The sequence below is a fragment of the Manis javanica genome, chromosome 12 (assembly GCF_040802235.1).
Source record: "Manis javanica isolate MJ-LG chromosome 12, MJ_LKY, whole genome shotgun sequence".
In the NCBI taxonomy this organism is placed as follows: Eukaryota; Metazoa; Chordata; class Mammalia; order Pholidota; family Manidae; genus Manis; species Manis javanica.
The window spans coordinates 55,689,488-55,704,431 of NC_133167.1; the positions used below are offsets into that span (position 1 = coordinate 55,689,488).

The 14,944-nt window shown below is 38.5% G+C and overlaps 1 protein-coding gene across 8 annotated transcripts in view; it reads right to left on the bottom strand.

Moving 5' to 3' along the window:
* Window positions 1-2,766: 2,766 nt before the first annotated feature.
* OSBPL6 (oxysterol binding protein like 6) overlaps window positions 2,767-14,944 on the bottom strand; it is a 237,953-nt gene continuing 225,775 nt past the window's right edge. For all 8 annotated transcript variants that reach the window (XM_073218653.1, XM_037000359.2, XM_037000357.2 and 5 more), the window contains 6 exons: window positions 14,458-14,536; window positions 13,496-13,640; window positions 11,458-11,602; window positions 10,123-10,249; window positions 7,354-7,476; window positions 2,767-6,359 (listed from right to left, as the gene is read on the bottom strand). In XM_073218653.1, coding sequence (XP_073074754.1) covers window positions 6,251-6,359; window positions 7,354-7,476; window positions 10,123-10,249; window positions 11,458-11,602; window positions 13,496-13,640; window positions 14,458-14,536 — 728 coding nt within the window. In that variant the 3' untranslated portion in view covers window positions 2,767-6,250. The remainder of the gene's footprint in view (window positions 6,360-7,353; window positions 7,477-10,122; window positions 10,250-11,457; window positions 11,603-13,495; window positions 13,641-14,457; window positions 14,537-14,944) is intronic.

Genomic DNA, 14,944 nt, shown 5'->3' on the forward strand with positions numbered 1-14,944 from the left:
GTCACAGGTCGCTGAGCTCTAGCAGGTTTTCATTTCTTGAACTCGACTTTCTTGCCAACTACTGACTGTTACTATGAGGAAAAACAACAAACGAAATACTGGTGTTGAAGCAGGGGGGAGGGAGAGGACTATTAGGCCAGTGGGAACTCATGGAGGTTCCCATTGAGGCAGGTGGTAGTGGGACAAAGCCCTTATGTCTCAAAGAAAAACCCAAGCAAACTCAGCCACTTAGTTAGCTAGACCTCAGCTGTTCTGACTGGTTGGGCTCTAGGCAAATGAAGCATTGTACTTTCAGCCAATCAGGAGTGAGTTGTGATATCATCAGGGGGGTGGGACTTTCTTCTCTGAGGAGGCAATATAAACCCCAGACACCACAACTCTACCTGCTTCTGGTCTTGGAACCCCTCTTACTAGCAGGAGCTCTTGCTTTTTCACTTATTAAAAGCTTTGCTGGTTGCTGTGTACTGTGGTCTGCTGGCTTCATTCTTCATCGCCTGAGACACGGATCCTGGGCAAAAACAGCATTCTGGCTGCTAACATCATCTGCCTCAAAATTCCCTGGAGACCAAGGGTGCTTGTTAATAATGCTGATCTTTGGTCCACACCCTAGATCTTGGACTCAGAACCTTTAGAGAGACGCTGGGGAACTTGCCTGTAAACATTCAATATGACAACCCGGCCCCCTGAGATCCATTCACAGCCCCCAAGGAGCATGATACCCACCCCACTTAGAGAACCTATTTTTCTTTCCCAGATTCCATTTCTTTTATTCATGCTTTCCTTTTCATTGGTATTCAGTGGTCAGTTGTGCTTATCTGACAGTCTCTGGAAACTTCTACTTTTGAGCAACAAAGCTTTGGAGGGCAGGATTTAAGAATAAGCTTTCAACTTGTAAAGCTGCCAATGGCAGAAAGTTCACTGGATTTGGGACACTTCATTTCTTTTCCAAGTTTTGGTTTAGCAACTTTATTTCCTTATGGGGAGTAAGGGCATTAAAAGAGACTGAAACCACCTCTTCGAGCACTGAAAGTTTCAAATGTTTGTGACACAAAAGTGGGCTGGGGATGCAAATAAGTAGCTCAGCACAGCTGCTTCTTTGATCACTATGATCAAAATGACATTATTTCAGTCGCATTCTGGATTCCCATGGCTTTGTCAGTGACTCGTTCATTACAAACAAGAAAAAAAACACTTCCCAAGGCTTCTTCAGTGCTGCCAAATTCACTGTTACCATTATATTGAACACCGAAAAGATGGAAATGAGTTCATTAACTTACATGGCCATTTAGATATGAAAAATACTTTTCAAATCTAAAATTTTTACTGGGCTACCAGACCTAGAACTTCTTGTACATGTTACCATTTGATGGTGGGTCCTGGAGGAAGTGGCACGGGAGTGGTTTGCAGGCATACATCTACCCACTGCACACAGTCTTCCAGAAAAATCCCACATGCAATAAACACAAGAAAATATGCAGATTTGTAAAAATAACAAAAACAGATCAATGACTGCCCAGAGGTGGAGGATGGGGGCAGGAGAGAGGGATTATGAAGGGGCAGAGGAAAGGTTTGTTGGGGGTATGTTCACTGTTGTGATTGTGCTGATGGTGCTGAGAGTGTATGTCAAAACCTATCATGTTGCACAGCTCCAATGTGTAAAGTTTTTTGTGTCAATTATACCTCAAAAAGCTTTGAAAATAAGCTTGAAACGACTGAAAAAAAGTTCCTAGCAACCATATTATTTCCTAAAGAAGTAACTGGATGAAGATAATTAAGGAAGCTGGGGAGTGGGTGCTTAAGATAAAAGATAGCTTTAGCATTATTCTCTCTCTACGAGTATTAAGCTTTTGCTTACCTAATGAACTAAAAGGAACAGGTGGAACTCAGGATTATGCATTTTCTGAAAACTCACTATTCCTCTCTCCACAACTGCCCTAATTTATATTTAGAAGGAATGAGAGAAACAAAATTTGCAGAAAATAAACATTCTTGTTTTGTTTTTTTACTACCAATCTGGACAGACCAAGGAAACTAGTAATAATTATGATGTAACTTTTAATCCATGAGTATTTAGTATTGTTCCATAGGAGGCTAAATGCAGAGGTTTCAGTATGGATGTCACCTTGTAACTATGACGACACAGTGCAAAAGAACAGACCTGTATCTGTGCCCCTCACTGTGTCAGGAACAGAAGGAAGAACATAAATCAAGGCAGATACTTGTTTGGTAAAACAAAACACTGCATAGAACTGACACATAACTGCCACCTGTGAGCTACCTTGATCATGGGGCTTCGTTTGCTTCAAATGTTGGGCATGCGGTTGATCATAGCAATTTTTAAGTAATTCATATTCTTTAGATTTTCTTCTGGAAGAATTAAAAAGCTGAACCTTTCTTAATTTGCCATTTTCTCTAATAGTGAAGTCTGCAATAAAGGTCTTATAATTCAGTCACAAATGTATAGTCTCACAATTATGTCCTAAATAAAGTCAGGCTTAACCCAATGTACAGTTTAAATGTACCAATTTTACAAAAGAAATTCAATTATAGCTCAGAAGATCTAATCCTGGTTAGATAAAGAGTTTTTCTGAATTACTGGGAGGCTTTTCGAAAAAACAAAATGAAAAAAACCAATCACATTTTAATATTAGCCTCAATTATATTTTTTCCATCTTTCCCCCAAAAGAACATTTCTATAGAACAAAATAGATTCATAATTGTTTAATTAGATATTTTGTATATCCTGAACATAACGGTTCCCATAGAAATATTTTGTACACGAACTTTATTTAGTGTGCCACATTTATAATACACTGAGCAAAGTGCAAACATTTATCACAACAGCCCCTGGTGTGGGAGCTCTGCTCCCACGAACACCTCATAGGATGACAGAGAACAAGATTAGACAAGAAGGATAATTAAAGTCCACAAGGTAGTAACAAAAATGGACATTAGATTACGAACTCTTCTCCAGTCAGTTATAACCAGAACTAAGCCAGTTTTCCTGGTTTCCTCTTTAGCTCTGGCCCCCAGCGCTCTTTGGGGCAGGATCTAATGACTGATACTAGGACTGCTGCAAGGCGTGGGCCAGAATAAGGAGCAAAAGGTTTGGAGTATCAACAATCTAGCATCCCTTATATTGAAAACCTCTTGGTTTCTTTTACCCAGAAAATACATTTGTTAATCTTTGTGTTACATATAGTTGACATGTAGTATTAAAAGGTATCTGAAATGAGGTTTATTTTTACAATTGCCTGGAAATTATGGGGTATTTTAATGTAACCCAGGGAAAATAATGAGTTAATTTAAAATATAACGGCAAAATCTGAGAGTAAATTTGCACACTAGGTGGGAGTATATGGAAGCGTAAGGCTTTCTGGCCGGCCTCTACTCAAATGCTGGTGTGTGCCATTAATCTGTTCAGTGTAGCCACATCCACAGGACCATGGTCACTTATCAATGCTTTCCTTAATGACCAGCTCAAAAAGATGAGTGTGCTTATGAATAAATCATGGAGATGGTATAAGATATACTAGAGGATCTAGGATATCCTCCATCTTAGATTATTTTAGGGAAAAACAAGCAAGTGCCCTGAAATAAAAAGATTTATATAAAATTCTAAGAAGTCAGGTCTTATCAAGAATGATCTAATATTTATTTTATCCTTTTGCTGTTTAACATAGTTTCCAGTGCCCAAAATTATGCAGATGAAAATTCCCAACAGGATAAGCCTCACAATTCTATAGCCACCATGTCAATAAAAAATAAAAGGGAATGAGGGATAAAGCCATTGTATTTATAGGAATACTCTATTGGGAGATTTGTGAATCAGGTTTATGGCAGAATTATCTAAAACTTAATTGATCACTTGGAGTCTAATCATGATGCCTAAGTCTCAAAAGAGCTTCTAAATCTGGGATGTTATAAAATGTGGTGATTTTAATTAATTTGGCACTCTTTTCATTCTCCTCTTGAAATCCTAACCAGTTTCAGGTTAGCTCTGATCAACATTTACCTACCTGATTTGAAGCTTGAACTTATCAGCTAGCAGTTTCCTTCTTCTCAATCACAACCCAAATGCTAGGTACAGACAGAAGTTGCTTCTAAGATGCTTCCTCTATAAGCTGCCTGATAGTCACTTGACGCCTCACCTTCCTACTTCTCTTCCTGCAGTACCTTTACTTTGCAGAATTCTTATCTGTAGGCTAAGAATTTTGAGACCATTCAGGGAAGTTAGTTAAGTACAGAACTATTTAAAATGGTTCTGAAAGCTTTACCAATTGTAGGAGAACAGACATCTATGAGGAAGTCAATAGAATTCTAAGTTCCAATTTAAATTAAAGGCATGTATCTCAGGATGCAGATAAAAGGACATTACGATCAATGAGCAGATAAATGGTTAACTAGGGGAAATTTCAGCTACCACAGGGAAGCTGCCTGTAGATTTAAAATGGGAATGAAAGGCATTGAGAAGCCTAGGGAAGGTGAGGCTTAAGTGGAATATTTAGATCTGGCAATGGATTAGGGAGTTTACTTGAGAATGAAACTTCATTCTAAGCCCATGCATACTGTACAGACATACTATATGGACTCAGATAAAAATAAAAGGTTTGAGGTTCAGGATAGCTAAAATACTGCTCCACCTAGTGGAAACTGAGCTTTCCCTTATGCTCTTAGCAGTTTTGGTGTAAGTGTGGATTAGCCATTAGGAATGCTTTGCTGGGGAAAAATAACACTAAAGTCAACACCTCATAACAAATGTAAAAGATCAGTAACCTTGTTATCAGTCTAAAATAACACTTCAAATCTGATGGTAAGAAGCTAAGAATAAAAACAAGAATAAAATATATGTAATTTTATAATTGTCTAGGAAAATCTCTGAGTCTTTTTTTTAACTTAGAGGCATTTATAGTCATCTACGTGCAGAAACTCAGGGATACAATGCAAGTTTCCTACAAAAGCCTCTGTATAGTGGAGAAAAGAAACAAATCTTGAAGTATGCAAAAGACATACATTTCTGTCCACCCTCCAACCTTTTCGTTGGAATGGATAAATTACTTATTTTAACTTTTGTATCTCTGCTAATAGCAAGGTAAATACTTAATATGTGGTCATGTATCATACAGAATCATGTGATGAAAATACAAAATGCGATTTTGCATAGAACTCATTTACACAATGCAAATAAGCTAGTAGCATTCTTGCTTCTGTTCCCAGAGGGATTTCACTGGTGCCGATGGGTTAGCCATAGGATAGAGGTGTGGGTTACATTGTGCTGCACTCAAAAATAGTTATGTTTATAGTAACTCCTAAGCCTACACAGAAATTCCATGTGCTTTCTGTTATTTCCTTCCAAGGTTTTAACACTGATGCCAAGTGTTCAAATCAAATGCAGATACTGCCAAATAACAGGGCACACTGTGAGGTCAGGTGGAAGAGGGATGGTTTATTATCTGGACACAGGACAGGAACTTGATGAGCAATGTGAATACAAAGATCTACTCAGCACATCTTTTCTTTCTTGCCCTTTAGATATATGATACAGTAACCAATATATCAAAGCACATGTTGCTTACTTTTTAAAAATCCATTTAAGTCAGTCTCATAATTGTTCTGATCCCAGAAAGTGAATCATGCCATGATTCGAAAGAGCTGTCCTTCACATAAACCTATGAGCACACATTAAAAAAATGATTTATTATACATCTTTGCATTTCTTAAGGCATGAGCAATGGCGTACAGATGGAACAGGTTCAGAGAAGCATCACATTTTTTTTTGACAGGCCAGCACAAGTACACCACATCAAACAGACACATTCGACGTCTGAGCTGACCGACTGCCATGGCCAAGGAGCTCCTAAGATGAGGGGATGGTGCTTCCAGAAAAAGGACCAAATACATGGTTTACATGTCATGTTGCTTTAAACTCTCTGGATCAGCTTTAAGCACCAGTTGCAGTTTTTCTTTACAAACACTTCAGACTTTGGATTCTCTGCTCCTTTTATTCTGCTTTTTGAGGAGGGTGTGGATATTTTTTAAGGAATATGGTTGCAGCAAAACAGAAAGGATCCAAAAGTGGTTAGGGGCCTTGTCTAATGCACTTTTGAAAGTCCATTACAAAGATGAATAGAAAAGCAAATGGTTGGCTTTCGGTCGACCCAGAAACCACGTGGAACTCTAAGAAACATAATTGTGCATAGTTATTTATTCATTCAGAGCATGATATGTTGGCTAGCTCTACATTCTTGGTTTACCAAAGAACAGGGCTGTCTACTTTGCTAAACCCAGGGTCCTTTCGCAGCTCCCAGTAGGTGTCATTGGAAACCCAGGCTTCTCTTTGATTGGCATCAATGACTTTTCTGTGAAAATATAAAAATCAACATTAGACACAAATCATGTCCAGGAGACCTGATAACTGGATCCTCTCCTGTAGATCAGACGTATACATATAAGCAGTACTTTGTAAGCCAGTTAGTGTCATATCTGTTTATTGATGAACTATTTTTTTAAATCAGAAACAAACTCATTTTTGTTGTTAAATGTTTGAGAGAAAAGTGGGTGGGGTCATAGTGAGAGGGGCTGAGGGCAGGAATAAATCAGTTCCAGGCAAGGCAGGAAAGTGAAGGGCCCCAAAGTACACACAACTACTGTAACTAGCAGCTTCAGGCCCCAGGCCCACAGGAATAATCTCTGCTTCACCTGTGGGGAGAAGTATGCAACCTCAGCTCTATGAGCCTCTGCAGGGTCCAAGACCAGGGTGCACTTTCAACATCTAATGGGCAAGGCTGCTCTCCCCAGGGCAGTCATGAGATGGAAACTATAAAGGATATAAGGTTATTCTGGGCTGATTTGTCCTGCGCAACAGATGGATCTGAAAAATACAGCTCAATCTGTGTGATGTATATATGATCCTGCAAATAATCCTGTAACAATCACCCACAGTCACACAACAGAGTGACCAAATCAGAACAGACCAAGCTCCGTGTGTCAGAGAGAAAATGAAATACTAATGAGTGAGGGAATGGGAACATGTTCTCACTGTCCTGAAGGGTGCAGAGGAAGGGCAAGGAACATTCTGGATGAGACCCTCACCTATTTTTTCTTGCTGTTCACGAAAAGAAAAGAGCTGTCAAGGGGAATTTATTTTTATGGTTACAGACTTTCATGAGTGAGAAATCTGATGCAGCATTTTCACTGCCAAAACAAAAGTTACCAAAATGAGTTCAATTTTTAACCACCTTTCAGTTCCTGGGACATGAAACTATCCCTCAATTTTTTTCTACCTGAAATTTCTCATTGCTCGGGGCAGCCATCCACAACTCATGAACTTGTTATGGGAAGGGACTGACTTACTTAAAAAATTTTGGTATATGTTCAAGGTTGTTTTCTTCCATATAGCGTCTTCGAGATCTCTGGAGTTCTTCTACTCGTTGCTTCTGTGCTGCTGCAGCTTCTAAATTTCCTTCTTCCAAAAATCTAAGGAAAAAAGCAGTTACTCTTTTAACATATTATCCTTTTTCTCTCTGAAAAAATCTCATTTGCATAGATTTACATTCTGGTTGCTGTGAACATAACATAGTGAACAGTACCACTCAGTTAATGTCCCCTCACCCCCACCCCAGGACACACTACCTCTGTCTGCCCACCAGTTAGCATATGTTCTGTGTATGTGAACTGAATTACTGTGTGGCAATGTAATGGTAGGAGGGCAAGGTAAGTGGTTTGACCTGGAAGACTTCTCTGTGTTGCAGTCTAAGGTCCTATAACTTGAGATTTTCAGGATGACTGGGGAGACCAGGGTTAGAACATTAAGTCCCAGGTTGTGCTCCTTTTCCATAGTCAGAAAACACTTGTTAAGGGCCATACAATGGAGGATGGTAATCGGCTGTTCCCCACCTACTTTTCAATGACATTGAGAGGGAAGGAGTTTCCCTGTTTGGTTGGAGAGAGTAAAACTGATGAAAAAAGAAAAGATAATAGTTGGGAAAATTACAAAAAGGCTATAGAAAGGAAAGAAATAGTAAGTGAACTGGAGAGGAATATTGGAAGAGAACTGAGAAAAAAAGCAGATTCAATGGTGACTTGCAAATATTTAAATTTCAAAATAAGAGCAAAGAACAGGGATTCAACATAATACATACTGTACAGGAAGTTGATTGATACATTTGAATGTCAAACAGTAAAGCTGTATATTCTAGATTGGGATTGGATATAAGAGAATGGAAGAGTAGAACATTCAGTATCAGGAACATTTTGGCAGAAAGGCAGATAAAGCCATAACTATGCTGGAAATAAAATGGTCTTGGAGGGAATCTGTACAGCACATAGAATTTTGGGAACAGTAAAATTAATTCTGTAGGAATGGACAACGTGAGTAAAGAATTACATAAGGATAATAAAAAAATAAGAATTAGAAGATATTAAAGGTACTATTTGTTGGGTACATCTCATACCATGTGGGATCAAAACCCATTTCGGGTCAACTCCAAACGCTAGACTCAAAGCATTTCTGGGTTCTCCTGTAACTTACCCTCTTATTCTTTAGCTTAAAAGATAATGCATGTTACATAGTAGTGGAAACAATGGAATAAAAACACTGAGTGAGACTATCTACTGTTAAAAGAACATATGGGATGTGAACAGTTCCCAGGAATGTGTTGTTTTAATTTGTCTGATTTTTCTCAAAATATTCAAATTCAGTTAGACAATATCCATCATATCATTAATAAGTTTTCACAAATGCCTAGGGTGCCTAACTGGTTTTCTTGGTTTCACTGGATATGGCTGGTAATTGTAGGTCTGCTTTGGTTATGTAGCTGTATTCCTATTATGTTAATGTGTGCATGCAATTTAATTAGTAATTTAAAACCTATACACGCTTATGTTACACTGCAAGAAGATATGTCAAAGAAATAATCAATCTTCCCATGTTTTCTTCTGTCTGCTACTTCTATAGCTTCTCTTCTTCCTTCATAATTACAACCCCTAAGTAGAATTCGTGCCTCATATAGAAATTACCGAGTATCATAATTCCTCCAGGTGGTAAAGATACCTCAAGACAAATGCTGGGCATAGAAGCCACAGGGCATAAATCTGCAAAGAAGTAAAAAGCTAACCTTTTCAAACAATATTGCTTCTCTCTCACTTACCAACTTTACATTTCCCTGTATGGCCCCAGAAGATGACTGGTTAGCCAGAGATGGGTAAGATTCCTCAAGGGAGGAACAACCTAAGACAGGCACAGTTGCAGGGGGGCCATCAGGTGAGAAATTGGGGATCAACAGAGGTGAGGCTTAGAACCTCACCCCCCCTGTTTTGAGAGAAATCTTCTGCATCCGTGGATGTTTTGCTGCCCTTGTCTAGCTTGGATTAATACTTAGTCTACAGGCACACACCTGATCATCTACATTTGCCCTCTTACAGCACTAAACTATGTTCTCTACCTTTATCTTGCATCTACCTACCACTTCAGCATTTTATTAAAAATAATAATAATAATAAGGGAGAAATGTGGGATTCACATATAAATCAAGTAAAAAAATCAAACAAATAATCATAATTGACCTGATTGTTTATAGTTCATGATGTGTGATCAAAACTGAAAGTTTCTGTGATGACTGCCCTTGCACTGTTCACCATGTAAAAACTTGTTCATTATGCTTCAGAAGATTGGAGACTGTTGAGAATTAGGCTTGGGGTTGATTAATGATTGTGCATTGAGTCCCCTATACAGAATTTTATTGTTGTTAATAACCATATGATCAATAAATATGAGAGATGCCCTCTCAAAAAAAAAAGAAAAAACACTGAGTGAGGAGTGATTCTGTATTTAGTGGAGAGAGTCCTTGAATTTGCAGACATTGGGTAGATTTTGGGCTGGGGCCGCGGGGGAAGGCAGAAACTTTTTGTAAAAAAACATCTGTGTTATCTTCTGCAGGGAACATTTGTTGAGCTAATTTTCTATTATGGTCATCCTCTGAATACTGTTCTACCCTGGGGTGGTCTCAAATATTGCTGAGTGAAGAAGGGACTGACAAATGATTCAGTGAATAAATAAGTGATGGTGTCTGTAGTGCTATGCCATGATCTAGTGTCCATTTCAAATGCCTTTGCCATGCTTACCTCTGATCTGGCCGGAATCGGGCATCCGTCGGTGGAAGGAGATCTTTTAGTACAGGATCTAACTCGTTGAGCTCAATGGCAAACCTTGTGAAGCCATAGTAGAGCTCATAGTTGGTTGGCATGGAACCTGGAATGAGGCCAAAGAACCACTGAGAGGCAAAGAGGTTTAAGGAATGTGCAGAAGTTGACTTAACCCAGGTGCTATACTATATTAATACTATACTAATACCCATACTAACAACCAATTCATAGCTATAAACATTAGATTATGACTTTTTTTTAAATGAATGAAATTGGTTATTTTTTGCTAGATGGGTAACTTTATGTTGATTATCAGAACTGACAGATTCATATACTTCATAAAATTAGCCTTTAAAATAAAACTTGGCACATATTAGTATAGTCTTTACTGGCTAAACTATGCCATAACTTTTCTCTCAAATATTTAATTGTTAACTAAATGCCAGGGTGAGTAACTATGAACATTAAGATTTCATCAGAAACATAATTTACTTTCTTTTAGAAAAGAAAATGATGCAGATCTAAATTAATATTTATCTTGGTGCATTTAAACAGAACTCAAAGACAGGATCTTTGTATACTTTGCTCACTGATGTATTCCAAGCTCAGAGCAAAGCCTGCTGCAGAGTTAGTGCTCAATAAATAAATGCTGAATGAATGAACAAATCACTCTACTAGCAGGAAATTTAAATACTCATTGAGGTCTCTTAGGAAACCAACAGCTAAGTTTAAAGTTCAGCCTTAACTGACAAAATTCCAATGAACAGAAATGCCATGTGGAGATTTGTTCTATTTATTCTTGATATTCAATTACATGCTAGTGTACTACCAGAACGCTCTTGAAGTCTTTTATTAAATGTTAACATACAGCAGCTTCTTGCTGCTTCAGTGAAAAGATCACTTATTTCAGTGAATCATTGAATTTGAGGTTTGCAGGCTCTCTTTTGTTTTATTAAAGCAGAGAGTAAATAACGAGAGTAAGGATTTAAGTTTGTATAAATCAGTTATCTAAACTCTTTAATAAATACACCTAGGTTTTAAAGGTAGCCATTGCACTTAGAGTAGCTTTACATGAGGTTCAACCTGACCACAGGTCAGATTTGGCCTAAATTTTACAACTCTTTATTATCAAACATTGGGACTTATATAATTTATATGTTAAGTATAAAGGAAACTATACTTGCCTTCTGCATCTGTATTTTTAATTTCACTATTAAAGATAACAGAAGGTGAATTGCATACGATGGTCTCTCATTCCTTTCCTTCTGTCACTCCTGGCACTGTGTGGAGGCAACACACTCATGCCCATCTCACCTGGCCTCCAGATGCACTTTGCAGAAGGGGCCACACCACAGTAGAGCCCTTCATGCCACTTTCCAAACAGCCGGTGCACCACCTTCCCCTCCTGGTCCATCACAACTCCCTGGACTTCATTCACATTAGAGTTCCAGTAATTCACCTGGAAACACCAAACCCCAATTAAAACACACAATCTCTTTAATAACACCAACCCATATTATTTCTGTATGTATGGAAAATGAACTTCGGAATTCCTCAATCGAACCGTTGTCAGAAGTCTATCTCAAAATGTTTTATATGGGAATGGGGGCTTTCTAAGTGTCAGTTGGTTTAACTTTTAAGAAAGGGATGACCTCCACTCCCTGCTATCGCATGGAAGCACAACACAGAGAAGGCTCAGATCCCATCCTAATAGTGTAACTATTCTTAATTAATTACTACTTAATTAGTAATTATCATTAATTTATAGGTTAGTAATTTCTTCCTTAGATCCTCCTGTCTCAAATTTTCCTTTTACTTATGGATTTTTAATGAACTTCAATGGGCAATAGTGTAGAAGTAGTTTGTGAAATAATTTTCACATTATTTGTCAATGGCTAGATTTGATCGCGAAGACCCTGCTCTGACACTCTTCCAACCGTGCTCCTCCCGGGGGGTGAGAAGTCTGGGCCAGATGCCCTGTCCAATGGCGCTAAGCTTACTTCATGGCCTGCAGAGGCTTTGCCTTGGACTCATCCACCCAAGGGCAGGCCACCCACCAGTGTGTGAATCCTTAGGCCGATGGGGTGGCATGAGGTGCTGTTTGAGGTGGGTGGGGACGTGACTTGGATGTGTGGGCTGGGCTGCCTATGTGTGCGTGTGTGAGGCCCCGTGATGTGCATCACAGAGGAAGAAGTGGGGAGAAAGCACGAAGGTCGTGGGCCAGGACTGGCTTTCCTGCAGGGCCAGGTTTCAGCTCAGAGTTCTGAAGCATTCAAGCTGGCCATGCGAATTGTGTTATAAAAGGTGTATTTGTCTAAGTGAAAGGACAGCACATATTTGACAGTTTGTAGGCTTGATTTACATATTTTAAATATTTACACATTCGTACAAACTGCCATTTGTACTCTTGCCCTGAGCTCTGCAAGTATTAGGAGCGGGCCTGAATCGAAGCTTCTATCAAGCTCAATGTACACCTCTGCTGTCATTGCCCAGTCAGAGCAAATAATGGTCCTGGCTCTTCAGTTTTGAGCCACTAGGTGAGATTATAAGAAAAAATGAAAAAAGAAAAACATCTTGAGTTCAATTAAAGATATTCAATTAAAACTAACAATCTTTCAGTATGGCTTAGAAGGATTTAAGTAAGTACAGAAAATTTTGAGTTTAAGACTCCAATATCTTACCTGTTTCTACCGCATTAGAATGAGATCAGGAGTAGAATAGATAGAGGGGAGGTTTGTGTATCGTGATGCATTCTTTAGCACACGTAAACAGACGTGGGGATGATACTGTGCTCCACGTCAGACAGAGGCTGAGGGAGAATGCTGTTCTGTGCGCATTTCTCTCTCTGACATCTTTTCTTGTTAATAAAAGGTAATGCTTTTTGTTGAACTTATTTGGGTTAAATAATGGCAGAGTTAGATAAGCCTGTAGTGACTGGGAGCTATCATCTGCATGCATCCTCAGAAAAGAACAACTGCACTATAATTAGCTCCCTGAAAGAAGATCACTTGAATATGTTGCAATCAAGCAGGAATAGAAATAGAAATAGAAACCAGAAGACTTGTTATAGGCAAGAAGTGTTTTCTGGAATTTTCCTTAATGAACTACTGACTGGCTGCTTAAAAAGGAAACTCTTTAATTTTTTTTCTGCTTTCAGAGGTTGCCTTTTCTGACCTCCACACATTCAGAAGTCTGCATGCCTTAGTAACTCCTCCAGTTGGTTCTGTTTTTTATCCAATATGTCCCTAAGGATCAACAATACAGGACAGACTCACTTGCTGCTGTTTAAGGCAATGGTTTCATGTCTTCCTTAGGAAGCAATTTTTCATTACCATTGTGAGATATCACTTACCTTGATAAATGTGAGTTTGCAAATGCAAACACTGCTTTTAGTATTTCTAATGGTTATTTCTCCATAATGCTCTATCCATCTCCTCCCACTGAGAATGTTGTGTATGCATGTGGTGACTTTATTCCACACGTAGAAATCTCCATACCTAGTGAAGAATACAGTACTGATTAAAAACAATTAAGGTCACAAATATTTATTATTGTTTCTACCAATGAGAATATTCTTGGGCCAAAGTTTCCTTTTCCCTCATTTTCCTCTCTTTGTTGAAAGTTCCTATGTGGCCAAGGACATTTATGACATGATTCATTCCTTTAAGGAAGATTTCAGTGCTTTCTATGGGCCATGTGCTAAAGCTTCCAAGTTGAATAGAGGCCACTGCTTTCTTTCCTGGAGCCAAGCTGGAGCCTTTCGTAGGGGTAAACGTATCAACAAATATTTAAAATAAAGTATGATGAGTAAGTGTTATGAGAACATAGAAGGGGAGTCCTTGGTCTTTAGATCAGCCTGGAATATGGGTCAATGTCAAGGACGACCTGCTAGAGGAGGCTGGGTTTGGCTTAAGTGTGGAAGATGGATAGGAGGTCACTGCAGTGTGGGGAAGAGCACGAATAGTCCCTGGATCTATGATGAACTTAAAAGTGAAATTATAATTTGCATGGAAAAGAAGTGGGTAAAAAGAGACTCTTTCATATAAAATGCAAACTCATACAGTGACTGGGACAGACAGGTACCTGATGTGGATGGATGAATGCAGGATGTGAAGAGATAAACAAGAATCTTTGATACATATGTGTTAAAGTTCTCATTAGCTTTTGTGGGAGTCCATTTTCAAACTTTGGTTAAGTTAACAGAAGCCTTAGCATACAGGGGAATGTATGCTTGGCACTTTCTAGAGTTTCAAATACCCAATTCTGATTTGCAAATGCTGATAAGAGACCAGGAAGATGATGAGAGCAACCTACTTTGGAAGCATGACATTCAGGGTTCCAACAGGCAGGATTTCCATCGACTTCCCCCAGAACTTGTTTTTCCATCTGATATCTAAATGATGTAGGCAGAGGACAAGAACTATATACTCCACATCTAAGCATTTATTCTTTAAAAACTGTTTGTATTGCACTTTACATTTTACAAAGAATTTTGGTAGCAATACTGATTCTATAATAGGCATTTGACACATTAGATGAACAAGTATGGCTCAAGTGAAAAGATTAACTGTGAACTAAAAAAAAAATCCACTATCTATTTTTCTCTATAATACATGTGCCACACTTGTTTTCAACTAATAAAACTGTGAAAAGTCAGGAATGACATGTATGTGTGTGTGCGTATTCATATACACATGTACACAGACTCTACTATGCTTTAATATCTAGATGAAAGTTGTTCTATGTTTTAACTAAGTGGTGAAAACAGTTAACATATGCATTAAAAAAAGTGTGTAGTAAA